The sequence below is a fragment of the Pseudopipra pipra genome, chromosome Z (assembly GCF_036250125.1).
Source record: "Pseudopipra pipra isolate bDixPip1 chromosome Z, bDixPip1.hap1, whole genome shotgun sequence".
Classification (NCBI taxonomy): domain Eukaryota; kingdom Metazoa; phylum Chordata; class Aves; order Passeriformes; family Pipridae; genus Pseudopipra; species Pseudopipra pipra.
The window spans coordinates 34094656-34122440 of record NC_087581.1 but is presented as its reverse complement, the minus strand read 5'-3'; the positions used below and the strand labels follow the sequence as shown (position 1 = coordinate 34122440).

The 27785-nt window shown below is 40.9% G+C and overlaps 1 protein-coding gene and 1 long non-coding RNA gene across 3 annotated transcripts in view; one reads left to right on the top strand and one right to left on the bottom strand.

The window, feature by feature from the left end:
* Positions 1-305: 305 nt before the first annotated feature.
* Positions 306-27785, top strand: part of TJP2 (tight junction protein 2) — a 64991-nt gene continuing 37511 nt past the window's right edge. The window contains exons 1-2 of one of the 2 annotated variants that reach the window (XM_064641010.1): positions 306-444; positions 12073-12193. Coding sequence is in view for 1 of the 2 variants with exons in the window: in XM_064641009.1 (XP_064497079.1) it covers positions 19837-19899 (63 nt within the window). In the remaining variant the exon portion in view is untranslated. Of the gene's footprint in view, positions 445-12072; positions 12194-19712; positions 19900-27785 lie in introns of those variants that run through there. The other variant, XM_064641009.1, reaches the window with a different exon arrangement.
* LOC135406655 (uncharacterized) lies at positions 19028-20485 on the bottom strand. The gene is made up of 2 exons (XR_010426399.1): positions 20071-20485; positions 19028-19337 (listed from the first exon to the last, which is right to left on the bottom strand). It is a non-coding gene; the product is annotated as an uncharacterized LOC135406655 (long non-coding RNA).

Sequence of the window (27785 nt, the reverse complement as noted above, 5' to 3'; positions counted from 1 at the left end):
CCGGTATTTCCTGTTCCCTCGCCGCCGCCGCGGGTGTCGGTGTGTGCGGGCGTGGGCCGGGGGCAGCCGGGCGAAGGTTCCCCGGCACTGGGTGGCGGCGGCCGCAGGTGGGGCCCCGCCCAAGGAGGGAGCGCGTTTCCCGCCCCGTCCGGCTGCCGCCGCTCCTCCCCTGCCGTGCCCTGCTCTCCCCATCCCTGCCCTCCCCTCCCCACCTGGGTGCGAGGCCGGCTGCCCCCGCCCGTGCCCCGCAGGAAATCGCCCGACTCGGCAGGAGCGCTCACAGCGGCCCCGGCCCCATACCCGGCCCCGCACGCGGACTCGGCGCCCCCGTCGCTGCCCGCTCCGGGGCGGCGGGGCAGGGCGGAAGGCAGGGTGAGCTGCAGTCCCAGCGCCGGGCCGCCTCTGGGACCTCTGCTCCCGCTGCCGGACGCCCTCCGCGAGCAGGCGAGTATCCCCGCGGGATATCCCCGCCCCGACCCCGTGCACCGCACCGCTCCCCTCCGCCCGAGCAGGTGCGGTGCCCCTCGGCACCCCTTGCCCTCGCCGCCACTGCTTCCGCTCCCCTCCCCGGCGGCCGCGCTGCGGGCACGGGCTGCGCAGCTTCTCCCTCCCGCTCCTTTGTGTGCTTTTGGTTGTATCTCCCCCTCGCCTCAGCTCCTCGGGCGTGCTTTGCCGCCTTCGTCCGCGGGGGCTGAGGCGAGGGCTGCGCCCACCACGCCGAGGAGGCTCTCGTGGTCTGGCGCCGCTCTCGCCGCGCACCTGGGCGGCGCAAACAGCCGGGCTTGGGCCGGGGATCGGCTTTCCCCTAACGGGATTAAGCGGCTCTCGGTGACTTTTTCCGTGTTAAGTACTTTCTGGGAGAGTGCGATACTACGTGGAAAGTGGGAGAGATGTCACCGGCGAGTCGGGGTGTTTGTTTACCCGGGTTTTTCCCCGCGGGGGGGGGCGGATCCCCCGGCCAGCGCACGCCCCCGCCGTCGGGGGCTTGGGCTGCCTTTGTTGCACAGAGAATTCCTGAAATCTTTAAGTTGGCACATCCCGAGTGGATTCCAGCCGTGCCTTGGGCTTTGGCTAACTGGGTCAGGGGAAGTTTCAAGTTAACAGGGAACTGTGAAACAAAGGAACAGGCAGTTCCAGGAGCCAAATGCTTGATTGCCCTGTTAAAGTGCCTTGGCATCGGCCGTGTTTACAGTGCTGGAGCCCAGGTACGTTAGATTTGCATCCTGGAGTGCCAAGGTCGATCTACCACTGGCATGCGCTTGCTTTAGTAGATAACTCTGCCCTTACTTCCCCCTACTTGGAACCTGTTTCCTCTGCATATTTTTTTCCACCAGGAGAAAGTACATGCTGTCTGAACATACTTGTGTAAAAGTCATATAACAAATCAGAAAACTTTGTTGCCTCCGATGTTCTTGGTAGTTATTTATTTAGACGGAATCTCTGAATTATCTGCTCCTTAGCTTCGATTTTTAAAGTGATGTCATATCCCACAGCTAGGATGATACTCAAAAGCTCTTGGCCCCATAGCTATGCTCCAGCAGGGGCTGCAAAGGTCTGTTAGGTCTGTTTTGTTTTGACCTTTGGATGTAATTATCAAGGTTGCATTGTTTGCAACAAAATTACTTACCTTTTCTTTTGTTCAGCAAAGTTTCAGTTTAAAGGTTTAGAACTGTGATTCAGCTATAGTTCAGAGAAAATAATAGAGAAACCATCATGTGCTGTGACTGATAAAATTGCTTCTTTCATTTATGAATCATTCATAGTCTAAGGGCCTACCTGTAAGCTCTTCCAAACAGTGATCTTTGTCAGGATCCGTGAGTCCTGACATGGCAAGAATCGGTACTGGAAGGCATAGGAAGTTTGCTTGTGTGAATTAATACTCATTGATAGATTATTAGGCTGCTTGAAGAGACTTTTAAATGTTTTACATGTTGTAGGAATGTGTGTGCCAATTAGACATGGTCAGTAAGATTTATACTTAGTGTAATGTTATTATGAGGGTTATGAAGGCTGTCATCAGGCTTCTGAACAAGCTTTCTGCATGTATTTGACTTTTAGGTGAGTTTACTGTTATAACTGCTTCCAGACTATTTGTTACATGCAAACATCATCTTAAGCCCTAAACATTGTATTTAAGTAGTAGCAGTGACTTCCCTTTGCAAAGGGATATCACTTGGACTGGAGAAACTGTCTAATTGTGTTCTGCTATTGCCCTGTATCACTGTCAGTAACTGCTGAGGTGCTCAGTGCCACTACACTGGGGTTTTGTGAGACTAAAACTGAGTACTAGGAATTATGCAGTGGGGTTAGGGTGATCCCAATGCTTTTCATGAACTATAATCTCAACAGAGCTCTTCAGAATGAAGCATCAAAGTAATTAAGTGTCTGATACTTTTTTGATTGCTTAATCCCCCCTTTCCTGGTTCAGTGTCTTCTAAGGACAACCAGGAAATCTTTCTTAGTGGTTAAAACAATGTTTAGGCAGTAGCATGGTTCACAAAATGGAATGTGTCACACCTTTTTAAAATCTAGATGCTTAAAAGCATCAGAAAGTTCCTGGATCATAGTAATCCTCAACTGGGGAATGGCCTAATATTTCAGGACTACTTCAAATCTGCATTTAATTTAGAGCAAATACAGGTGATAGTGTTTGCGTGTGTGTTTTAACAGTTACCAACCTGTCTATCAACAGAACTTCCTTGTAGGGTAGAGGAAGTCTCTTGTTACAAGACTGTTTGCTTTTAATTGTTGAAATAATACTATATATGTGCTCGAGGACAGTGTAACTTTTGTCATGCCATGGCTGTGTCAGTTTCATCCTATTGTAGTAATCCTGGAACCGGTCATTCTAATGAATGGGGAAACAAAGCACTGACATGTTTGAACAGCTACAAGCTGTTGAGGTTTGAGATTTTTAAGTCAGGTTTATTTTTAAACAGGTATGAAAATACTCATTGCTGGGAAAAAATGAATTCATTAAAGCTGATCCTTGATATCAGTTGCATAAAGCCTGTGGATCTTAATCCCAAATTTCTGTGAACTTTGGAAGGCTTTTCAAAAATGACACTATCTACTTATAAAACAAACATTTATGGTAATAAGTACATAGGGAATAATTTTGTCGTCTGATATATGGGTCTCGCCATATGAAGAATGTTTCCAAATGGTGTATTACCTGCAAAGACTGAAGCACCGACGGGGGTATGACTGGTTTTGCATGGCCATGCTGGTATACATGCACCAGTGCATGTCGTCTCTCAGTGTCAAAGGTTCTGTTTCAGTAGTCCTGTGACCAAGTGCTCCAAGTTCATTGGGAGTCCCCAGAGAAATTAAACTTGGGTTTAATTTCTACAGCTTTCTCTCCTAGATGCTTTTGTCAAAATAGAGCCTGGGGCTCTTTTCTCAATTATCTGAACCTATTCTCTTCCTCAGAGAGAGCAGCACTGTGTTGGATCCTTATGTCTTCTCCCTTTAAAAGTGTGCTGGTCCCCAGAGTCTTTGGAGCCTTCCATTGCTCTTTATGGTCTTTTACCAGTACTAGGGTTATCCTGGTCCCACTTCAGAAAATAATTTTTTTTCCCTGAGTATGTAAATTATGATTTAGAACCTGCTGCAGTTATGTGGGTTATTTTTCTTTTTTTGTTTGTTTGCGTTTTTCTTTGTTTGGTTTTGGTTTGGTTTAATTTTGATTTGTTGTTTGTTTGGGTTTTTTACCAGGCAAAGCTGAGGGCGAAGGTTATTTTTTGCTTAAACATTACATAATTTTAACAGGTACTGACTGCAGTATAGTAATTAAACAGCTACATGCAGCAGCAAAGTACACTCAGGTCATTTAATAACTTAAACTATTAACGTTTGGGTTGGTTTTGAGTTGTTTTGTTACTGGGGTTTTCTTTTGTTTTGTTTTCTTTTAAAGCAGATGATTGCTTTTTGAAAGTGCATGTTGCTAGGGGATATTGTAATTTTCTGTTTCAAATGAGAATGCAGACTGTGTCAACTCCTTTCTGTTCAGTGTAAGATGGCCCTTGCAGTTGTGAATGTATTTAGGATGTTTATGATTCAAGCTTAGTAATAGCAGAGTGAGCTGTGGGAGCTCTGGTTTGATATCTGGTACAGCATCTGCTCTGGTGTGTATTCATCAGCTGCAGGCTTTGTTTTTAGGAAACATGAGCTACCCAAGTCTCCATGAATTTAGGTCAGCATTGTCATTGTGCATCTGAGTGTTGGAACCTCAGATAACCATAGTTGCTAATCTAGGAAGAAAACGAAACTCATTAGTTCTCTCTTTTCACATGAATAACGTGAAAATGACAGACAAAAATACTGCACAATAAAATGGTAGGGCAATAGGAAGTGTGCAAGGCAAAATATAAAGTCCTTTTGTTCTGATTTTTTCCAATGCCTGCTCCCTTTTCAAGCGTTTGTCTCTGCCTTTGTTTTATACCAGCAATCCAGAACTGCTATTAAGAAATTTCTTTTTATTTCTTAAAGGTATGCAATTATCTGGGGTGTGGTTTAGATACGTGGGAAGCGTCAGATTTAGGATGTCCAGATAGATGTGGGTATGTTTTCATTGAACTAGGCATGAGTTCAGATATTTTGGGCCACGGTGGCTCTTTCCTAAGACTTGCTCAATGATACCTCTCCCAAAAGCATTGTGTTGTCATAAGTCTCTTACACAAAACTATTTTTGAAACATCAGCATTATACTGATAAACTGAGACTTACCTCAACAATGTGCAGCTTCATCAAAACCAAGGTTTACATTTTGGTTGAAGCTATTTGTTATTTGCTTTGCCTCATTAGATTTTGGCTGTTTTTTTAGACACTAGAGAAAACCCATTAAATCTCCCCTGCATGTCATTCCTAACAACAAGGCTGTCTGTAGTCTGGCTTGCACTCTCTATTGAACATCTGCTTCATCATCTAGCTCTGCTTTATAGCCAGAAGATTTGACTACTGGTGTCTCTAGCCTCCTTAGCACAACTTTGTATAAGCTGATTCTGAGAATCTCCAGGAACATATGGACTGTTCAGGAAACGGGTGATCTCTAAGGAGGGGCTAAAACCAACTGCAACCCATGATGCTGTGTAAAAGAAGTTTCCAGGTCCTTCTCTTTCCATGAAAGTACTCCTGCCCCCCACACTCTCAGTCTGATCTTCAATGCTCCTTTACCTCAAGATTTTTTCAACAGATCAAGCTTTACATGTGTGCTGGTTGTATTTCAAGCTATTTCTTAGCTATGTGGCCCAAACAAAACACATGTATGTTCTGGAAGTTTAAAAATTATCTGTCATAGTTATTCTTGTCACCTGAGCAACAGCATGTAGGAAGGGACCCTTGTTTCTTTGCTCTCTTTGTAAGAGAATCCTTTGATCTGTAGCCTTCCACAGATTTTTGTTGAGAGACAAGAAAGAACAGGATTTTGTTACTTTCCCAAGATGGAAAGTAATTTGTGGCTGTGTTGGGCAATGGTTGTCTCTTTTGTGGTTGGGTCTGAAGAGACTGAAGATGTGATCATGCTTCTGTCATCAGTTTACGTGATGTTCTACATCTAATTAAGGGAGTATGACTGTTTTCATTCTGTTAAGAATTAGACCAAAAGGAAGCTTTTGCTTTGATCTCATAAATGTTTCTTTAGTGGAGAAAAAAAGCTCTGTCATTCTTTCCCCATTCCCAGAAATATGCTGTAGTTTCCAAGCCATCACTTATGTGTTCCCAGTTAGGAAAACTATTTTCCTTCAAAAAAAATTTGGGTTTTGTTCTTCCTGGAAAAATACAAAGATAGAAAAGGGGGGAGTGGATGATAACTCCCCAGCAGGAAACAATGTGGGAAGGTATGTTTTAGACCTTTTGTTTGCTCTGCAAAAGCCATCCTTCACTAACAATGCATGTACTAGCAGCTTTGAATTTCTGTTTCCAAATAAAGTTGAAGGAAGTTGATAAACTGTGAGTCAGTCTTACTCCCTCTAGATACCTGGAGATTTCACGCACCATTTAACCGAAAGCAGTACTTGGGAGTAACTTGTGCTTGTTACGTGTGCTTGGCTTCTCTGTGTACAAGACTAGTCATGGGGCTCCTTTTCTAGTCGGAATTAATTGCCTTTGCCCAAAGAGACAAAAGATGGACCAGAACTGCACTAGAAGCTTTTCAGACTTTGCATAAGACTGGCTTTGAAAAGTACTTTGGGGAAGTTTTTGTAAGAACTGTTTCTTAGATCTATAAGGGGAAATTTTAGAGTCTAAAAAGTGTTAAGGGAAGAGGACGGATAGAAAAAAGTACCAAAACTTCATAGGAGAAAGTGTGGTAATACTGAAGTTCCTAACAACCAGCTTTGAGGGAAGATTGGATTTTATCAAAACATTTCTGCTTTTAAGTAAAACAGAATATTGTCATGGAGTGCTACAGTCCAAAGGTTCTTAAAAACTAGAATTGTTAAAAACTGCTCACTTCTTGTCTTGTCTTTTCCTTGTCAGCACTGCCTTTATGTTAGAGCTGCCAAAGCTATCAGAAGTCAGGATGCATGCAGGCTTAATGACTTTTGCTGTGCTTGCAGGCTTCTAGTAGTATTCTGCTTTCCTAAGCTTCTTAATCCTTTGCATACAGATGTTTAAAGTTGTAGTTAAGTGATTTTTTTTTTGACCTGGAGAAGTAATTCTTTGCTTAATTTAATTCATGTGGTTTTAATATATTATTTCTCTTAACACATCAAAAATTTCAGACTACATACTTCTTATCAGCATGCAACTAGGTAGGTGAAAACTAATTTTTTAATTCTGACAGTTTTAGTGGTACTCCCTGAATCTAAAAGATGCTTGATTTTATTTTGCTCTTCTGAGATCAGTCCCATAGATTACTATTTAGTAGTAACTTGAGAGAGTTCAGTGTGTGCATGTGTGAATATAACCTCCAAGTGTGAGTGAATATTAAACACCATATATGGGTAATGCAGGATTTTAAGTAATGTAGGATCTGGAAATAGTTACACAAATCTTGTTGCTAAGTGCTGAATATTTTACAGTAAAGGAATGAAAATTAGCAGTTTTCATCTTGGCTTCTAAATAAGTAGCATGTGATATGAAGTCACCCCAACAGAAATACAGACATGGCTAATAATACTGGCATAACTAAAATGCACAGTTTACAGATGGAGTTGTGGCTCAAGGCTCCAGTCTTCCTGTGACATCTGCTCTTTCTACATTTTATCTCTATTACTGCTTAAGTGCATAATATATGTATATGTAAGTATATATATAAGCATTCATTTCTTACTATCTAAGAAGCATTACAACAACATTTCCTTTTTGGAAACATTTTCCTTTTGCAATCAAGTACATCCCTGAACATTGCAATTTGACAGTACTATAGCTTTTCCGATATGTCACTGATACTGCTTTCAACATGTGCATCTGTCTCCACCTTTGTAGTTCATACCTGAGGTCTTTGGCACACGCAGGTACTTACCTCATTGCTAGAACAATCTTGGCATGGGAAGTGGCTTCTGGCATCATAATGTCAGTCTCTAGCTTTCTTAATTCTGCACAAGCCACATAAGGAAGGGTTTCTCCATGCCTTTTCTGCATATATGAGATAAATCCCTTGTGACACTTCCAATGTACAGAGCTTTTTTGTTGAGAAAAGTTAAGGCAAAAGCTATTTTCATCTGTCACTGTCTCAAATGGTCTCAAGTTTTCTGTGCAGATCTCCTTTATTCCCTGGATGGATTTGACAGAGAAGTTACCTAGTGCTCCATTAGCAGTTGAAAGATTATAGACAGCAGAGATTTAGCAAAGGATTAGTCAATTGGAGAGTGTGCATTATCCGGCCAGGCTTAGAACTGTGATTGTCTCTTCAATCATTTTCATTAGTGTCTTATTCAAAGATCGAATTACGTAACAATGACGTTTTGCAGAATCTGGTACGAGTTTTTCTTTGGTTTCTCTCTCTCCCTTATGAACTGTCCTGGGAGAAGGGGAAAAGCATTATGTTTATGCTTCAAACTTGCAGCATGTTTTAAAAAGCAGCAATTCAGATAGGTGAAGAGACATGACTTCAGTTGCAGCGTCTCCGTTCGGATGATAACTTAGCGTGGTGGAACCTATGAGAAAGGCAGGATGCGGTACAAGAAATACATAACTATTTTAGAAGCAGCAATAGGTATTACTCCCCTTAACAAGAGGGAACTACTTCCTGAAGGTAGACATGCAAATCTGTGGCAACATCCAGGGTAAGTGTTAAAAAGCAATCAGTGTGTAACGATGGGAAAAACTCCTCATCTTGAATCACGCATTTTTAAAACTTGTAATCAGAAAGAGAAGAGTTATTCATAAAACAGGTAATCTTTTTTCGTAACTTCCAAGTTCTATACCTTCAGCAGTTGTGGTTAAAGATTTCATTAGAGATTTCTGTGTACTACCAGTCCTTAGCTAGTAGAATAAGTAGGAGAAGGTGCTATTTCTAAATCAGGAGTTTGCTGAAGAATAGAAAGTATAAACATGTGTATACTCATCAGAACAAAAATGAAATGGTTATTTTGTATTTATTACTTGCACTTTATATCATGTGTGTATGTGTGTGCTCCCCCTCCTCCATTTAAAAATATGCATTTTAATTTTTGTCCATCAGAGAACATGCGGGAAGAAGAACATTTTCTTCTCTAAAATGGGAGAAGAAAAACACTTTTTTCTGTGTGTGCAGCTTCTTTGCTAAGAAGCGGGAGTTCATCATGTTTCCCTACAAGACAGTTTTTCTGATTTTGTTTAAAACAATCTGGAGGGCTTTCTTGTACCACACAATTTGAGTACTAGGCTTTGCAAAAATCTTTCTGTTCATAACTGTTTCCGCCAAAAACTTACATTGTGTGGAAAATGGGATTGTCATTCTCTCCCACCTGCCCCTGTATGAATAGCGTGTCATGGACATGGAATGTGTGGTGGATGGAAGGGTGTCTTCACAGTCTTTCTGTTTTATGTTTATAATACAGTAGAATGCTGTCACCTTGTTTCAGAAATGGAAGAGGAGTAAAAAATGTGAGAGCCTTTTGTTCAGGACTATGTAGTATATTTCTACTGGTTTGGAATAGTTCTGTGTAAGCAAGACTTTAAAATAAAACTTGGGTGTATAACTGTGACTGGCTGTAACTGAATTCAAATTTATCCTGTAATTTTTCCACAAAAGTGCTTTCTTTAATGGTGATAGCAATAGTAAAAACAACTAAACTGCTGTATACCACATGATTTTTATAGGTTTTTTTCAAATCTATCACCAAAATCACAAAAACTAGTCTAGAAAATATATTGATGCAAATGGTTTTCTGCCTTTTATCAGTACAAGTATATTTCAAGTTGGTCCCAAATTTCAGGAGTAGTGTTAATGAGGGGGTCTCAGTACAGTGTATTTGGACACAGGACAGTGGAGTGTCCTAGACTGTGACTTCCTTTGATTATTCCATGTCAATCTCTTTGAATTTTGCAACCACTTTTTATATCTTAATAAAATAGTACATGTTTGCTCTTGATATTTTGAGAAGCTGCTTTGAAAAGTAATGATACATTCTTGAAGAATTCCTCATAGTTTTGAAGAAGGTTGTTTTGTCCAGAGTAACAGATTGAACCAAGCCCTCTAAAAATGAAACTTGTTCACTCTAATGTCCATTATTTTTTATTTTGTAATTGTGTCTGCTTGGCTTTGATCTACTACTGAGTGTTAGTCAGTATCAAAGTACAAAATACACTACCCTGTTAAAATTTGTTTTTATTTCCAGCATTCTTAATCAGACATCTCTCTACTTTCAGGGAGAGGTTTAGTTAATGTGATTGTTGTACACACTTGGAATTTCAGGCTGGTTAAGATGTATTTGGATTATGTTTGGATTTGCCATTCCAACAGTTTCAGAAAAGCAGAAAAGCTGTTGTCATTGAACTGTAATAGGGATCCCTTTTATGTTTTCATTAAGACTTTCAGGGAACTAAAATTTGGTAACCAGCAATTGTGGCAAAGTAAACCGAGTTGATGAAAAAAAGTGTTGTTCTTTTTGTAGCTCCAGGCTGCTTATTTTATACAACTGGAATAAGCAGATTAATAACTCACTTTGCTATTATCAGCTTATCACTCAGCTTTTAGAGGTACTCTGTCACATCGATATAAAAAAGATGCCTTAAAAGTGTGTGTGTGTGTGTGTGTGTATGTGTTTATAGGAAAAAAATGTAACATAATGAAACACTTTCCAAAACCTATTAATGAATATAGAGTTATATAGAATCCTGTCAACTCCTCACTGCACAAATTCAGGTGCACAATTAAACATTCTCTTTATTTTTCTTAATGATATTTTAAAATGAAAAAAAGCATTACAGTGTGATGCTAGCTCCAGAGCCATTGCTTGAAAGTTGTAAAAATTCTGCTTAAAAACTCAGACTAAGGTGGAAAAGAAAACAGGAAAGGCAAATATATTATTTTGCTAAGATATTAATTTACATTTTAATATCAAAGATGTTACAAAGGTTAGTTTGATTTTTATAACTTTTGGCATCTTTACATAGACAGAAAATTATGACAGCATTGATAGTTGGCTTAGCTTGCTTGTGTGACTTTTCTGCAGGCTCCAGAATAGTATTTTGTGCAAAGCCTGGAACAATAAAGCTGATGTCTGTTCATAATGCACAGCATAGCCCATGTTGCTCTTTGGTCATCACATAAACTCATATTAAGCACCTTTTTGTTCCGTGATTTCCGAAATCATGCCTTGATTTAAAACAGTAGTTTACTTTTAGAAAGATGCTTTTATGCTGGAAGAGTAAGGAGAGCGGGGAAAATCACCTTCTACTTTCACAGAGTGATGTCTGGCAGGTGCTTTCATTGTTGCAGTTTTTAAAAAGTTAACCTGAGACCAAATGTATTCTTAAAAATATCTGAGAAGTGTTAAGTTTGCTTCTTTGAACCTGTGACCTCCTTACATTTGTGCTAAAGGTGGATGCCACACACAAGACACATCAACACTTAGTGTAGACTTGGAGACAGCTGGAGAAGTTCTGAGGAATTCTTTCAGTGTCTTTCTTACGGCTCTCCTGCTATCTAGAAATGGCTAGTGGAATATTAACCAGAATGAAAAAATATCTGTACATTAAAGGGGGGAAAAAAACCCAAAACAACCAAACAACCCCAAACCTGTTAAAACTATGGCTAATATACTTTCCTAGGGAAGTTTGGTTATATCCTTCTTAGAAGATGGAACACTTTGGAAAAATGTTCTGAGAGAGAGAGAGGAATGAAAATTGTCAAGTTGTGGGTTGGTTTTCTTAAAAAAAAAAAAAAGCCATCAACAAACCCTAACCACTGGCTTCTATTTCTATTCCTGTCAAAAGTTCCTCCTTCATCCTAGTTAAACCATTCATTTTCTGTTTTCCTACACAGGATAATCAAGGACTAGGACAAGGGGTCAAGGAGAGGAAGAGTGGATCCCTGTGATAGGGGTGCTGAATGGAAGCTAACATGCTATTTGTGCTCAAGAGGGGTAGCTAAAACCTGTTGATCAAGGGAAGGAGGATAGAAAATGACATTGGGAATTGTTTCTTTCCTATCATTTTGCAATGAAGTTGTTACCAACTGGTGTCACTGGAGTGCATGTAGCCCATCGTTACTGAGGTTTTGCTCCAGATACAATGCAGTTACCAGCTTCACTTTGTACAGTCTTGTGCAAGCTAAGCAATCAGACTAAACCTAAATTGAAGCAAAAAGCCAGATGGCTTGTGGAGAGGACCTGTGCAACACAGTGACTATATGCAGGTTCCTGTCTGTACCCTATTAGGTTGGGTTGCTTTGCGCACACGCTTGCATGGATGTCTGCTGAGGGACAGTCCGAACTGGAGTTTTTAGTCTTGCTGCAAGTGTAACTATTGCTGAGTATCTCCATTTTCCAAGCACTGTTTCTACTTGAATGCCAGGGAAGCTAAAGCATATAAAACTAATCAGGGAAGTATATTTTATATCCTCTTTGTCTCTAGGACTTCAGTGTTCCAGGCTTCATAGTCACGCTTATGTGGTTGTGACTTAAATGAAACTTTGTTTTTCAGGGAGGAAACTACTGCACTGCCATCTCCTTGTGTGTGGGACTGGGAGCACAACTGTACATCAAGCCCAAAGCATCGCACAGCAAGTAGACAGAGACACTCAAAAACCATCATTCCTCCCAAGGTACTAGTCTAGTTGCATCAGTTAGAGTTGGCCGTTAGTTTAAAATTATGTATTCTTGTCATATGCTAGCTAAAATGTATATTCTTTTAGCTATGTTTTCACAAGGTTTTAAGAAACTATACTTACTGGAGTAATGCAATGAAGTCAGAACTAGTTATTTTGGATTCCCAAAGCAATTTAAAATTATTACATGCACATTCTCTTGATGATGTACAACAGGCCTTCAGAAGAAGAGAGGCTTCTGCAATGAACTCTATTCTGTTAAAGTTATGCAAATAATAATGTACAGGCCTGTACTAGTTCAATTCTTAGCTAAACATTGGTAAAGAATTGATTTAATCTATGAAGATTCAGCAAATATAAATATTTTGCATGGACTTGGGGATAAATAAATTACTTTAAGCACAGAGGGTAATATTAATGGGGATTGCTCAGTGACTCAGTCCTGGGAAACAGAATAGCCACACACAGAGAGAGTTGTTTTGCTTGCATATTTTCTTATAGTACATCATTAAGGTAAATATAATCCTTTTGGCATATTAACCTTGCTTTTGAAACCTTTTTTCAAGTGCTTCTAAAAGGAGTATAAAAAGCATCCTTAGCATTATGTGTCAATCGAACATGCTTGGCTTGTTTTTGTAAGTCATTAACAGATTACAATTTTAAGAGGAAAAAGTTGTTATGCCAATGTGTTCCAAAACTGTAATTGACTTATCTTTCAGTTTTGAGATGAATAGCTAATGCTGCTTTAGTTATTTAGTTGGAAATGTGGATATTAGTTGTCCTGTCTTTCTAATATGTGACATACTTAACCAAAGCTACTCATCTGTTCAGTGCTCTGGGAGCGAGGAAAATATGATATCAGCGAAGCATAGCTAGGCAGGAATGTCTTAACTGAGGTCTCCAGCAGACTCTAATATGTTCTTTAAAATAAAAACTTTCGAGGATATGGTATGGAAACATTACACCAGGGAATATGGATAGTTGCAAGTTCAACTCTTAGCAAAAGAAACTCCAGAACCATGTATCCACAAGATCAAGATGCCTTAAAAGATGCATCCAGCCATCTTGTCTGTGAATTCCTAGGAGTTGTAGAACTGGCAAGTGAATGCCTGGGATGGCCGTGTCCATGTGCTTTCTCCATGATGACTGCTCTCACTGTTTCCCTTGGACTCTTGCCAGCTCACTTCAATCATTCCTGAAAAACAGTACCCAAAAGTGGGCATGGTACCCTAGCTTGGACCTTGCTGTTACTGAACAGGGAAGCAGAGCTGCTTTGTTTCTTAATAAGCTCGTCAGCAGGACGCTTGCCAGTAAAAATAGGACGGGGAGGGGCAGATCTTTGAAGCATAGTTGTAGTGCTCTAGAGATCTAACTTGGCTGAAGAACTGCTGTCTGGAACTTTGTTTTTTAAATTAACCCCTGTATCAGAAAAAGTAACACATTTTTGCATGTTTTGCATCTTGTGCATTCTGTTTATTCATTTGCTTGTTTTTAATAAGCATAATGATCTCCATGAGAATGGGATCTTTGCTTTCTTCATTGCTTTGTCTTAATTAATTTAAGCCATCACAGTTGATTACCGTTGTAAAGTTTTTGATGTTGTAGGGTTTGACTTCTAGTGAGGGAAGGCAGATAAATTGCTAAAAGCGGAGGATTGTTTCACAGCCTTGTCAGGAGCAGTCAAGAAACATGGAGAAGAGAAGAAGGAAATGAGATGTAAGCAAAATCAGTGTTCAAACAGAATGTGCTCAATGTGCCTACTGTTAAAAATGAACAAGCTGGGGCTAGGGAAGAGATTTCCTTTCAAGTGTTGATACACACTTTTTTATGGTGTTTGAGGAGAAAAACAGTACACATGTGTGTGGTTTGGATCTGTTTAAACTACACTGTTATTCCATTCTTTAGAATAACAGTACTAGCTTTTGTAGCTTCTTAAACTGATAGAGGTCGAAGTGCTTATGCCAAAGAAAGTTGCTTTAAATTGCACAGTCTGTAGAAGAAGGGAGTGGTGGGTATTTGGGAAAAGTCACTGTTAAGTCCCTGTTCTACTCCTTAGCAGTGGGTCAAACTATTTCATTTGCTTGCTGTACCAGTGTAATTTTCAAGGCACTCCAGTGTAGTTTAAAACATTGCACAGATGAAAATGTGCTTAGAGCAAGCAGACTGTATTTCTTATTCTCACAGCTGTAATTTTTAATAACTGTTATCAAACACTTCTGCATATTTTCATACTGCTTTATCTACACCGTGAAATCTACTATACATCTGTATTTTCCAATTGGCATATTCTTTGCAAATAAAGTAGCAATAAGCAAAACAAGCAGTCTTCTGGCTTTTAGCAGAATAAATTTGTAATGTGTGAGATCTAGTAGAACTGTGACTAATACTTCAAACCTGTTGAGGAAAAATATACTATATTACTGTATTTCGTACTGTTTGTATCGCTAGTGTTGTTCCTAGTTGTTCAGCATTTAACAGTGTTTCAAATTTTTATGAACTTGAAATTGAGTTTATGATTGACTTAGAACAGTGCTGCTTCTTGCTCTAAATCATTATCTACATGTTTTAAATTTTGTTGATCTGGAGTGTGTAGGTAAATCTGTATGTCTAGGTTTAAAAAATATCTGTTATCTAGAGAACATCAAAATAGGTGGCCCAGTGAGTGACAAAAGATTCTCTACTGTTGGTTACCCCATCAAAGATCTGTATGAAGTGTGAGATGCTGTTTATGTTGGACTCTGTGTTTCTTCCAGGGACATCTGTCTTTTCTAAAATAACAGCCTTAGAATTGCTGCTTTGAAACCTGGAAAGTGTGTATAGCTGTTCATCCTTACACCAGACCAGATCCTGCAGCTGCATGCCAAAATCTTTACGTTTCATAATCACAAGCTGTACTTTGGAAGTGGAGACAAGGGGCAGGATAATGATTGCATCATGCTGCATTACACTGGCACTTGAGTCATGCAGCAACCTCACAATGACAGGCTAATACAGGTGGAAGGAGACCTCAAGTGGTTTCTAGTGCAATCTTGTGCCCAACACAGAGTCAGCTGTGAGATCAGAACAAGTTGCATGGAGCTTTACCCAGCTGGGGTTTGAAAACGTCCAAGAACACAGACTGTAGAACTTCTCTGCAGTGGGTCCATGATTTGTCTGTCCTCATGAGGAAAATTTTTTCTCCTTATATACATCTTAACCTGTTTTGTTTGAACTTTTGCACATTGTCTCCTATCTACTTTGCACCACTGAAGAGAACCTGGCTGCATCTCTTCAATCTCCCCATCAGCACCAACAGGCTGCTGTTGAATGTCCTGAAGCCATCCTTCCTCCAGGCTAAACAAACCCAGCTGCCACAGTTCCTCTTGCAGGGTTAGTGCTTCAGCCCCCACCATCTTGGTGACCCTCTGTTGGACTTACTTCTACACATGGTAGCAAGTGCTAAGGTAGTATTCATGGCATTTCCTCTCCAGTCCGCCCAAGACAGAGATTAAGATTACTGTGCCATACATGTGACAACACCAGTGTAGAGCTATGTGTTTGAACCATATGTAGCTCCTGAGCAGTTTGAGAGTCAGAGGTCAGCTACCTACACATCCTCTAATCCTGAAGGTTGAATCTGTTAGGCCCCAGCTTACTATATAAAGAAGCGGACGTAATTGGATTTATGAATCATTTAAGTAGGACTGGGCTGACTGATTTGTGTGATTTTGCAGGCTGATGACAAATGGCAGTCTAAAGAGATTGCCGAGAAGGGGGAAAGGCTCTTTGGCAACATGGTATTTTTAGAAACTTCTACAGTGCCTCTCATCACAGGATCATGAACACTTGCTTAAAAACAAAAGCAAAACTGATACCTCTGTTCAGACAGTTCAACAACTGGACTACCAGCCTATATTCCCAGTATCTCCTGCTGAAATCAGTTCCCAGCTGTTAAGGGGGTTGCCTGTGTTTGCCATGCTGTCCAGCAGCACTACCAAGTATTGAACTTTAACATTTAAAGAACAGAAAAATAACTGATTGTCAGAGGGGCAGGTTAAAAGGCTTGATGGTGGAGAGGAGGCGGAGAGAACCTGAATCACAACATGGTAAGAAATCTTGGTGGCTGCAGGCAAGTTGCTGAATAGCCTTACTTGGTTGGCAGGAGTAACTGTGAGAGGCAACTGCTTGTTTTAAATTTGCATTCTGTAGCATAGTGTTAAATGGGTGTTCCCTCTGTGGATGCTGGAAGGAGCACAACTGCTTCATTCACAGTAGCATTAGATAATTTATGGAATATGTCCTAGGTTTTGCATGACTCAGGCTACAGCAAGTGATCTCTCTAAATTAGCGCTACACGGACCATGGATTCAATCTGATTGTAGGCAAGCAATGTCTGCCTTGATTAGTTAAACTGAAAATCTCAACGGAAAATGTGTTCACTGCAAGTTATTTGCATGTTTTTCTTAAAGTTAATACCAATTAATCTTTCCATTAATTTTAAAATTTCTGCATGCCTACATAACATTTCATGAAATCCTCTGCACATGATACTGCTTTGTACAGTTATTGCATGTGCAGAATAGCTGGTCCTAAACACTGCAGAGGACAGGGCTGTACATCTATAGCCCAGCTCATGCAATTTTGCCATAGTGCTTGTACCCAGCCTTTACTCTTCATGATGCAGTATCCCTTCCAGAACTGACTACAACTGGACCTTCACCTCCCATTTCAAAAGGAGACTAAAGAGTGAAACATGCATGCAGCAATGCCTCCAAACACTTAAAGTGCTGAGGGACCTGCATAGATAGATCAGACCATTTGTCTGGAGCTCCTGCCCCTCTTCTGACTGTTCTGCTGTCCCAGAAGAATTTTGGCTAGGTATTCTGTATCCACATTTAGGGGTCTTGTGGTGTTTAAGAAAAGCTGAGACAGGAGAGGTTATATCTAATTATATATTTAATAATGTGCTTCTTTGAGCTGCAGTTTAGGGGTTTGGTTTTGTTTTCCTTTGGATTACATGGGAAGAGAATGGAGATGCTGTCCTCCTGTGGAGTACCTGCTTGGTGAATTGGGTGCTTTGAGCACCTGTTCTCCCTTTTCCTGCAACAGGAGATGGGAACTTGAGCTGCCGGAGAAGTTTCTACAGCTCTCAACACTGTTTACACTGTTATCTTGTACCCTTACATTTTTTGTTTAGTTGGCATCATCCTGCTCTTGTAAGGCCTACCTGCATAACCACCCTGGGAGGATATCTTGGTCAAAGAGCAGGCCTGAAAGGTCTGAAAGTTTGTTCTCTGCGGTTGAATTGGAGTATACGTAACTTGGAAATTGTTACTTCATTGTTAGTTACATCAGTCCATAGCATCAGTGTGGGCATGTGGGCTCTTGGCCAAGCTCTAGTGTAAGCATGAGCACTAGAGGCCACTTAGTGCTCACATTTGGAGGATGGTATTGGAGGATTTATTAATTGTGGCAGATTAGCTGTTTGATTTGGGAAGAGAAATAAGAAAGCAGGAAAGGATATCTGTCCTCTCCTCTTACAAGTGAGAAATTTTATGGATAAACATGGGAAATATTTTGATAAGCCCACATGGATTATTTTCCATCTGTTATTGCAGGAAACTAAATGGAGATAAACTAAATGGAGGCCCTTCCCAGATGGTGATTCATGATAAGGGATCGAAAACCAGCCTATCTTGCTTGCATAACTGGAGTCAGTTCCTGCATCTCTGTTAGACTTACCTCAGGCTAGCTAAGTGTGTTTACCTTGGTTGCTGCCCTACATCTTGGGGAAGTATAGCCTCTATTAGTAATAATACCTTGTGGCTTTGATAAAGTTACAGAACATGCCAAAAGGAGGCTTTAGGTCAAGCCATAGGTTTTGTGTGGAACAAGAAATAATCTTCCTTGGCCTTGTATGGGATAGGTAGACCCTTAGATTGCTCTGCCTGGCACTGCCTGCACTCCTCAAGAGGTAGTGTTTTGTGGGGGAATCAAGTGCTAGCTCTTTGTCTTCTCTCAGAGCCTGTGTGGAAGGAAGCAGCTGCAGGACGCTGGTACAATACTTTATGCTGCTACAAATTCGGTATATGTGTAACAAACTCGGTTATATGCAGTCACAGGGATCTGGTGGCTTCTCCTGTCCCTGTCCCACCTCATGTCCGACAAACTCTCTTTTTGAAAAAGTATATTGCCATCCAGTTTAAAACAAAAGTTTTTCTCGTGTCTAAAACTACCTAGTTGTCAGCAGCAAAATCATGTTGTTTTCACTGTGTTGTGTCTTTTCAACAAATACTGGACAGTGGATTTCTTTGCTGATGCTGGGATGGAATATCCTATGATGACGTTGCCAGCCAGTGCTAGCTCTTTGGAAAGTTGCCTCCAGTTTGCACAGGTGTACAGAAGTGCGCATTGGTGTGGAGAGTGACAGCTGTTTGGCCTTGCCATGCTGTGTCTCATGGAGAAATTCTTGGTGCCGGATGCTATCGCAGGATCCTTTGTGTGCGAGGAGCCTGGCCCCCTGTGTTTCATTTTTCCAGGTGGTCATACCACCAGAGTGCTAGTGTTGCAGAAAAAGTTGTATGGTATCACTCACTTGTAAAACTAACTGAAAGGAAGGACCAGATGAAAGAACAAAGTTCACAATTTGGCATTTGTCTGCCTTTTTTTCTCTTCAAATTTGAGGGTAGGCTAAACAAAGTAACAGGCTGTTTGCATTCTTTTTTTTTTAACTGTTGTTTTAAGAAAGCTCTTCCCTTACAGTTTGTCCTCATTCTAGTTTCTTCCTTCCAAGAGTTGATTCAAGTATTGCCTCATCCACCCAAAATAGCATAAATCCAGGAAGACGGCAGCACTGGGAAAGAAGTCTTTATTTCCAAATACAAGTGTGGTTCAATTTTTGCCCATCTGCTCCTCCTTAGGGCTTTTAGTGACCACGCATTTCTACAAGCTCTTGAGAATAGCTACCTCAAATACGTGCTTTTTTTAGCATATGTAATTATAGCCCCAAATTCAGGCAATTTGACCTCTGAATTAATAGCAGCTGTTTTGACTGTCAAGACTGATGTGGAGGGGCTGTTACATGGTGGTAAAGAAACCTAACCAAGGGCTGCAGACTTGAGGAATCCATCAGCTGTGATGGGGCCTTCACATTCACGTCCTCCTAAAAACACACAGACAGAAAAGGTGGATGTTGCTGGTGCACGTTTGTTTGACAGAGCAGTGCTGTGGATACTGCCCAAAAGCCTCATGTCGGAAATGCTGAGCGGACTTGGGCCACGCGCCCCATCGCTCCCGTTTATCCTGTGACAGGCGTCAGCTACTGGCCACTGCCAAGGGCAGGAGCACAAGAAATATTTTTGTAAATGGAGAATAACAATTCTTTTCTTCCCAGGGAGAATGAAAATGTTTCTTCGCCTCCCCGGGGCGTTTGCAGGCATGATTGGCTGGCGGCGGGGGCGGCCGGGCCCCGGCAGGACAAAGTCTCTCTGTGGCGGGCTCCTCAGAGCCGGCTTTGTCCTACCGGGCTCCTGCTGCCCCGCAGGGCTCCGTCGCAGCCCCGCGCCAGCGGCTCGGCCTGTTCTCTCGGGAGGCGGAGGCGGGAAAAGCATTCCCGAGGCTACCGGGACTGACCGCTAGCCCCCGGGGCCGGCGATGTTACTATGGGAGCGAAGCAGGGCTCCACCGGGAGCGGTCCGCGAGAGCCCGCGGTGGGGGCGATGCAGGTCGGTAGAGTCCCGTCACACACCGCGCTCCTCCGCTGGCCGGGGTCGCCCTCCGGCACCCCGTGTCCCGGCCGTGCCCCCCGGGGGGGCAGTGGGAGGGCACCTGCGGCACGGTACGAGGGGCGCGAGTAACATCGACGGACAGGAGTGTTTCCAACCCGCGTAACTCACCTGCGGCCGCGGCGACACCGCCGAGCCTCGCTGGGACCGCCCGCCCTTTGGGCGGACCCGCTTAGCGGGGGCTGCGCGTTTGGTCCGCGCTTTCCACCGGCTCGGGCTGGCCGAGACAATGCTGGAGCCGAGCGCGGGGGAATCCCGTGTTTTTTCAGTTAAATGGGAGCGGGGAGGCAGCCTGGCCTCCGCAGTGCTGACCGGTTCCCGCGGCGCCGGAAGGCGACACGTAGCTTTGTATTTTGAATGCTGGCAAGTCAGTATTTTAACCGAAAATACTCCAGTTTCTATGGAGGAACAAACTCCCGAGTTTGATAAAGAAAGTCCTCTTCTCCCTCGCCCTGGCCCCGGCTTTTTTCTTTTCTTTTTATAGTGTCAGATGCTGAACTTCAGTAATCAATGTAGCTATGAAGCGCCTAGGAGTACCACAGCATCTGTCAGAAGTGGAGGGACCGTGTGGTGTGCGTGCCAGCATGCAGGAAACTGAATTTATCTGTAGTCATTTCCCCCACCCCCACTAAAATGTGGATGTGGCATAAATACAACTTATTTATGCCTCGTACTTTGTTCTGTTGCTTGTAGAATAATTAGTACTCCAAGTATCCTCTTTGTGTATGAAATCTGTGTTCATATTAGCCAATGTCCCATACTATATGTGTTAGTGGCATTTATTGTCCATCAGTGAACTACCAGTTGATTCTTTTATGCAATTATTTCCAGAGTGTGTTTGCATTGGTTTTTGTTGTTGGGTTTTTTTGGGGGGGGTTTTGGATAGTTTGGGTTTTGTTTGTTATTGCGTTTGTTTGTGTGTTTGTTAGGGGTTTTTTTAACCACAAAGGTTGTGCAATTGGTCTAGGTAACTGTCTCACTCCCTCACCTGTACTATCGCAATGTATTTGACACTTCCCTTGCTGCAGTATGTGTAATCACTTACTGATGGCTCTGGTGAGAGAAATAGAAATACCCATAATAATGTGTCAGCCTTGCAGGGGTTTCTTGGGTATGAGGTTTACATGTGTTGACCTGAGATGGATGGAAAGTCTGACTTGTGCACGTTTGAGGTATCGTAGTTACAGAGCCTGTATCTACAGACATATACTTGACATGGCTGTTGCTTAAATACTTCATTTAAACAAAATTATGGTCAGTATGGAATGGTTCCTGAAGTAAGACACCTTGCAGTGTATTTCAACAAATGTTGATATACTGCTAGATCATGCTGTCTCCTTCCATTTGTCTCAAATAGCAACATTTTTTCTATTTGCTTTTATCAATATTGATGGAATCCTTTTGAAGTTAATGACAACGTTCTGTTGGCTTGATAAAAAGTGTGGGTTGTCGGGCCTCAACTGAGTATATGCGGTTTCTTCAAACTGTTTTAGGGACTGCCTTTCATGTAAAGAAATAAGAATTAAATGGTTTGGATAAAGCTTCTTTTTGTTTCACAGCTATGAGTCCATGCAGTATTGAAGTAGGTTGCGTTGGCTCTCAATTCAGTGCCAGCTTCTCTGTCAGCAAAAAGAGAGCTTTGGCTGATCTTTCCTTCTGCCTATTGTGTGAGACTGTGAGAAAGCTCATGTTTCTTACGTGGACTGAACTTAAGTAGGGAGACATTGTTGGTGTAGCTACTGCAGTGGTTATATTCCTTATAACAGAGTTACTATTAAGGCCAAAATTCCATTTCTTTTATAAAGACAACTATTCATTAATTTGTAAAAAGAGACAGAAAAATAATCTGGAGAGGTACTATGGCTATGATTTCTAGTTTCCTCTTTATTTTTCCTAATGAAGCTGTGCAAACAATATGAAGTTTATAATTGTACTAGGAATTCTATTTTTCACAGCTTGTAATTATTAGGACTATGAGACAAATGAGGATTCAACTGACATTGGAAACATTTTTGGAGTCTATTTTATAATGGAAAGTGGTAAGTTGCAGTATTTTCTTAGGAAGCTGACCTCATTGATACTGCAGGAATCTTTTTTGAATGACCTGAACGGTACATGATTTATGAGACAAATAGTACAGTATAATTAATGACTGTGTTAAAATTGCAAATGAACTTAAAATAACTTTGTTTTTTAAAACCATATTTGAAATGTACTGTTGCCTAAAAGACTGAGGAGAAGAAACTCCAGGCCCAATTAGGTAGGAGATAAGATAAGAAAGCAGAAGTTTTAATGAGCCTCCAGGCTCTGGGAATACAAAAGCATTGTGCCAGAAAGGTGGATAATTTCCTTTCCTTTTTCAAAAACTTCCTCTGCTGTGTCTCTTCATACAATAGTGTCATCAATGTATTGTATATGTTTTGGAGCCTTATCCTTCTCCAGTGTAGCCCAAATCTGTCCATGGCAAATGGTGGGACTGTGTTTCCACCTCTGGGGCGGTCAGTTCCAGGTGTCCTGCACACCTCTCCATGTAAATGTGAACTGCAGCCTGCACTCTGCTGCTAAGGGGATGGAGAAGAACGCATTTGCAATATTGATGGTGGCGTACCACTTCACTGCCTTGGACTCCAGTTTGTACTGGAGCTCCAACATGGCTGGCACAGCAGCACTCAGCAGCGGGGTAACTTCGTTCATGCCACGATAGTCCACAGTCAGTCTCAATCCTCCATCAGACTTACGTAAAGGCCAGATGGGGCTATTGAAGGGTGAGTGGGTCTTACTGACTACCCCTCAGCTCTCCAGCTCTTGGATCATTTTATGGATGGGATCACTGTGTCTCGGTTTGTTTGGTACTGTCATCTATGCACTAATTAAAGAACTTACCAAGAATTTCGTGTGATCTGTGCTGATAGGACAGATGCGTATTGCAAATACCAGCCTTAAGGCAGAATTATGTTCCTGAATGCATCTTAACTGAAGTGTACAGTGTAAACCAATATGTACATGCAATTATTCTCGATGCTGTGTAAGAATAAAGCATCATCTAACTTACTAAATAGCGGGAAAGATGCCTTCATGAACCCTTCAGGCATCTCTATCCCGCAACCTCATAAACAGTAAAGAAGAAAATGCTCCTTCAAGACTAGCAGTTAACTAAGCAGGCAGATGATCAGCAGCAGCTTTCCAGGTGTTTGTCTTGTGTTGTGCCCCATTATATAATCAGAAAGCAATATCTTTTTACATATTCAGGTGCTGTAGTCTCTAGATCTGATTAACTGCATGAGTGTTTCATAACTGAATTTTTGATTGTTCTTGTTAAAAAAACCCACACAATATAAAAAAAATCTTGAAAAAAAACCCCTAGCTCTGATCTATGGCATCCTGATACAACTACAAGAAATGATACACCTATCCATTACTAATGTAGTTATTACTTTAATAAGTATGTGCTTAGACTGCGTATCTTTCTCTTGCACGTGCATGCCTATTCTGTGATGAGAAAGCATTTATCTTATGAATGTTCACCCCTTATGATTCTTACTATGAAGTTTTTGGAGAGAATGCAAGATGTCCAGCTAGACTGTCATTCTAGGCTCCACAAACAAAGCTGTGAGAGGCAAACTGTTGGCCTTGGAACTGAGCAGCTTGCTGCCAGGCTCAGTACTTGACACTAATTGCTATTCTTCCTATGTTCCAGCACTTGCAAAAATCTACTGGATAATGTGGGTTTCTTCTATGTAGCCGTGGCTGAGGATTCTTCTCTCCAGCCAGTGTTTCAGAAGCTTTTTGAAGAGCTGCAGACAGCATGAAAAACAACTTACATTTTTGATTTATTTTCCTAAGTAATTTTTATTCCAGAAATAAAAATTGGTCAGTGGTTTTGGTTATTCTATTCATGGAGTTGATACATTATTAAGGCAATTGAAGTGACAGTAGCATAGCTAATTGGTAGCATGTGTGTGCATGCTCCTCAGATGATGCCATCAGAACTCCTGTTTCTGTGTAGATCTGTACTTGTATAGTTTTGTCTATGGGCTAAGTAATGATTGCATTTTGGCTGTAAATTTTTATTTTCTAGCACTTAAAGATTCCTTGAAGTCTTGCAGTTTAGCATCAAAGTGGGGATGTTGTTTCTGACTCAGTACTTTGGCCGGAGCTCCCTTTCAGTTACTGACAGCTGACAAATACTTGTATGTGCTTTACCTAAGTATGATTGTGTACAGCAGGTCAGGTTGCAAAAAACCCTGGTGTCAGACTTTTAAAGACATAGTGTTGATTGCAGACAGATGGCTACTGACACTTCCAACATTTGCTATAAACTGAGCTCCCCTTTGGCAGTTGTTCTTCCCTAGCTATTTGTGTGCAATGCCAAGTGCACCCAAAAGATTTAAGGATAAGTTAAAATGGGGGAAGAAGGCAGAGAGATCTTCAGTCGTGTGCCTCATGACACATTTGGTGTGCAGGGAAGCCCTGCACCAGAGTACTGTTGATATATGCGTCTTGGCTGTCCCTTCAGTATATGTGAAATACTTGTGTAGATGTCTTCAGTATGTTTTGCCATTTTCTGTATGCCTTTTTGTTTGGCAGGTTATTATGATGCCTTTTTAATTTTAATGTTGCTATGGTATTAAACTATAGAATTCATTAAATTTTGTCTGTTAACCTCTCTGCCTGTTTTTATAATTTGACCTAATTTTGAGTTCCTTTTTCAAGCTTTCTTTTCCCGCTTTACTTTATAGAAGCCAGCAGATAAGTTCCTGATGTCTTCTGCAGCAATAAGGATGGACTGAAACTCTTGGATCACAAATTATTTGAAAAAAGGATTAAATTTTTCTTACCTTTTTTAAAGCTTGTCTGTCTATAGGCAGGTACATTACTTCATTTTCTTTCAGATGGGAAACAAGCAAAAAACTTCATTATGGTTGTTTCTGCTTTGTGTGTCAGAAGGTTCTTGAAGCGTATAATGCTCTTTCACGTGGCTCAGACCACAAGAAGAAAACTGTCTGTTCCAGATGTGAATTGAGAATGAACTTTTAGTTGCTACCAAAGCGAGCTTTGCTCGGGATGGTAATTTAATGGAAACATTTCTAAATCTTAATGATTCTAAGCTGTTTAGTTTCATTTTAGCATATGCAAAAGGATTCTCTTGTTTTTCTTTCTTAGTTCTTTTCAAAGCCTCGTGGTTTCTGCAAGTTGCAAAAGGATGACTAAAACTTGTTCTATTGCTGAGCTTGTTCTGGTTGGCTTATTCTTTGTGTATTCAGCTTGCAGTTCAGTGGAAATGGCACTATTTTATAGGCATGTGTCAGTTTAGTTTCATTTAATGGTTGGAGTGAAGCCTGAAGTTCCTTATGTTGGTGTTACATGAATGTGAAGTGTTGACTTGGTAGAAATATTGCATCAAGGGCTCTAGTTTGAAATTGTTCTGCTGGCATCCTTTCAAGTGAAGAAAGAATGGCTGCAGATAAACTCAGATTAGTGCTTTAGGAATGAACCAGCCACATGAAAGTTACTATCTTAACACGAAAGAAAACGGGAGCTGACTTCACCCCTCTGCCCCTTGTGTTGATTTATTGCTCATTGGATGACTGCTGTCATTAACACTACTGGTAGGAATAATTTCTACATAAATTGGGGGGGTGTTTGAAAAGTTTCTCATAACAATGTGTTCAGATGTTAGCAAAGTCATGCATACCATGTGCATAACTGCATGGTATACTTTGAGTTCACATCCAGCCTTGCAAAAGGATTGAGGAGAAGGAATGGAAAATACTTGAATTTTACCATTCTCATCTGCCCTTCTAATGTTTTCTTACCTCAAAGTGTTTTATCAGCATCAGGTACATGGTGAATTTTAGTGTAATATGTTGGATTACAGATTGCTGATGACACTGTCCCAGAAAAATGCAGAGCTGTGGGGAGCCTATATGCTTTTTTTTTGTTTGAAAAAAACCAGAAAGGCCTTTGAAGCCTTGAGGAGGAAACTGTTCTGAGCAAAGTGATTCTGAATGTGTTTTACTGAAGTAGTGCTTAATCCACTGTCTTGTGGTATCTGAGATGTTGGGAGGGGCTGGATGATAATTTGTTTGTTTCCTCTTCTTATAAATATACTGTGAGGAGTATCAGTGTAAGACTTACAGACCTAAACCCTTCAAATGCAGTCCCCAGATTTGCATTTGCATCTGTGCATGACACTGTATGGATGACAGAAAAATTACTAAACTCTCTTTTGCAACAGATTCTGTTTTCATTTTAAATACAGGGTGCAAGACACATTAAACTTTAGGATTGAACATCAGCAATGCTCTCTGGCATGACTGAGTAGGCTGTTGAGACATCTTGAGAGGGAGAGGTGATTTGCTTAAGACCTTGAAGGCAGGATTGTGGTGGGAGAAGGAAAGTAATGCAGAGAAGTATGACTAGTGTGACTAGAAAACAGTGAAGAGGTGGCTAATAAATTTAGCTGTTTGTTGTGGCACATATCAGAATGATGCTGAACGTATAGCTTAAAACATTAATTTTACAGAGTTTTGGTATCTTTTGAATTGTCAATTTTCAATATTTTTTAATAGAAAGTTGAATTACGTTATTACTGTTATGGACATTTAAATGCATTTGAAGCTTTTCTTTAACTTGTGTATCAGTGTGACCTTTTGTTTGACTTTTGTGTTCTGTGAGGTATGTGATAGAGCATTGGTAGTTGTATGAAATGCATTGTATTGTGTGCATTTTATTTGTGGGGTTTTAGTCTTAGATGTGGTCAAATGTACCATTAAATTTTAAGCATTACACGGAACTCTATTCAGGTTTATTTCCTTCAGCCAAGAAAAGAAAGCTAATGTGACAGTATGTAATCTTACTACCACAGAAATGCTTGACTCAAAGTAAAATGCTTCCAAGAATATGGGATATCATTCTTCTATTAGTAGAGTTAGAACAAAGGCTACTAGAAACCTTAATAGGGAAAGACAGTCTGGCTTGGGATGAACCTTGGAAACTGACAATTGGACCATTGTGTGAATAGTCTCACATTATGACTGGATGATTAAATATAAATGCTGACCTGATTGGATTTTATCCCACTTATGAATTGGCCTTTCAAAAAACAGTTGCAGGAAGCAGTAGACAGGTACCCAGCTTGTTTTTGTTGGATTCCAAAGCTACAGGTGTTGAATAACAAATAGAATAGCAGAAGTGTATTTTCTCACCAGCAGTCTCTTGATGCTGGAGTCAGTCACTTGTACTACTTGGTTTGCTATTTGAATTATGGGTGCAGAAAGACGAAGCATTCAAAACCAGTAGCAGTACAAGGTGTACCACTGAAGTTAAATGAAATTATAGTTTGAGCTTTGGACCATACAATGCATATGGTGCTTTGGGGTTTTTTTCTTTCGATTTTTATTTTTTTAAGATGCCACAAGAGTAAAAGCTATGCTTTGGCTGCAGGGAAAACTAATAAAAATATTAAGTTAAGTGTGAAATAAAATAAGTGCACCCACCATTCCTGAAGTGCCTCATTTCATGAATTTTTTATTCTAGCCTAATGAAACTTATTATGCACACTTACTGAGTTTAATTTACCTCATCATCAAATCCTGATACTGCAAGTACACAAGAACAAAGTTTTTTTTGATTATGCCAAGGAAAAACGGTCCTCTTGAACTTAGTTGTTGCACAACCTGCTGTAGCACTTTGATTCTCACACTTAATTTGTGTGGGGATCTCAAGGAGCAGGAGGTGCAGAAACAGTGTCACTGTAAAGAAATGTGTTAAGTTTACAGTTAAAGTACATGAGGGTGGCTAAGTCAGAGATAGCCTTTAAAACT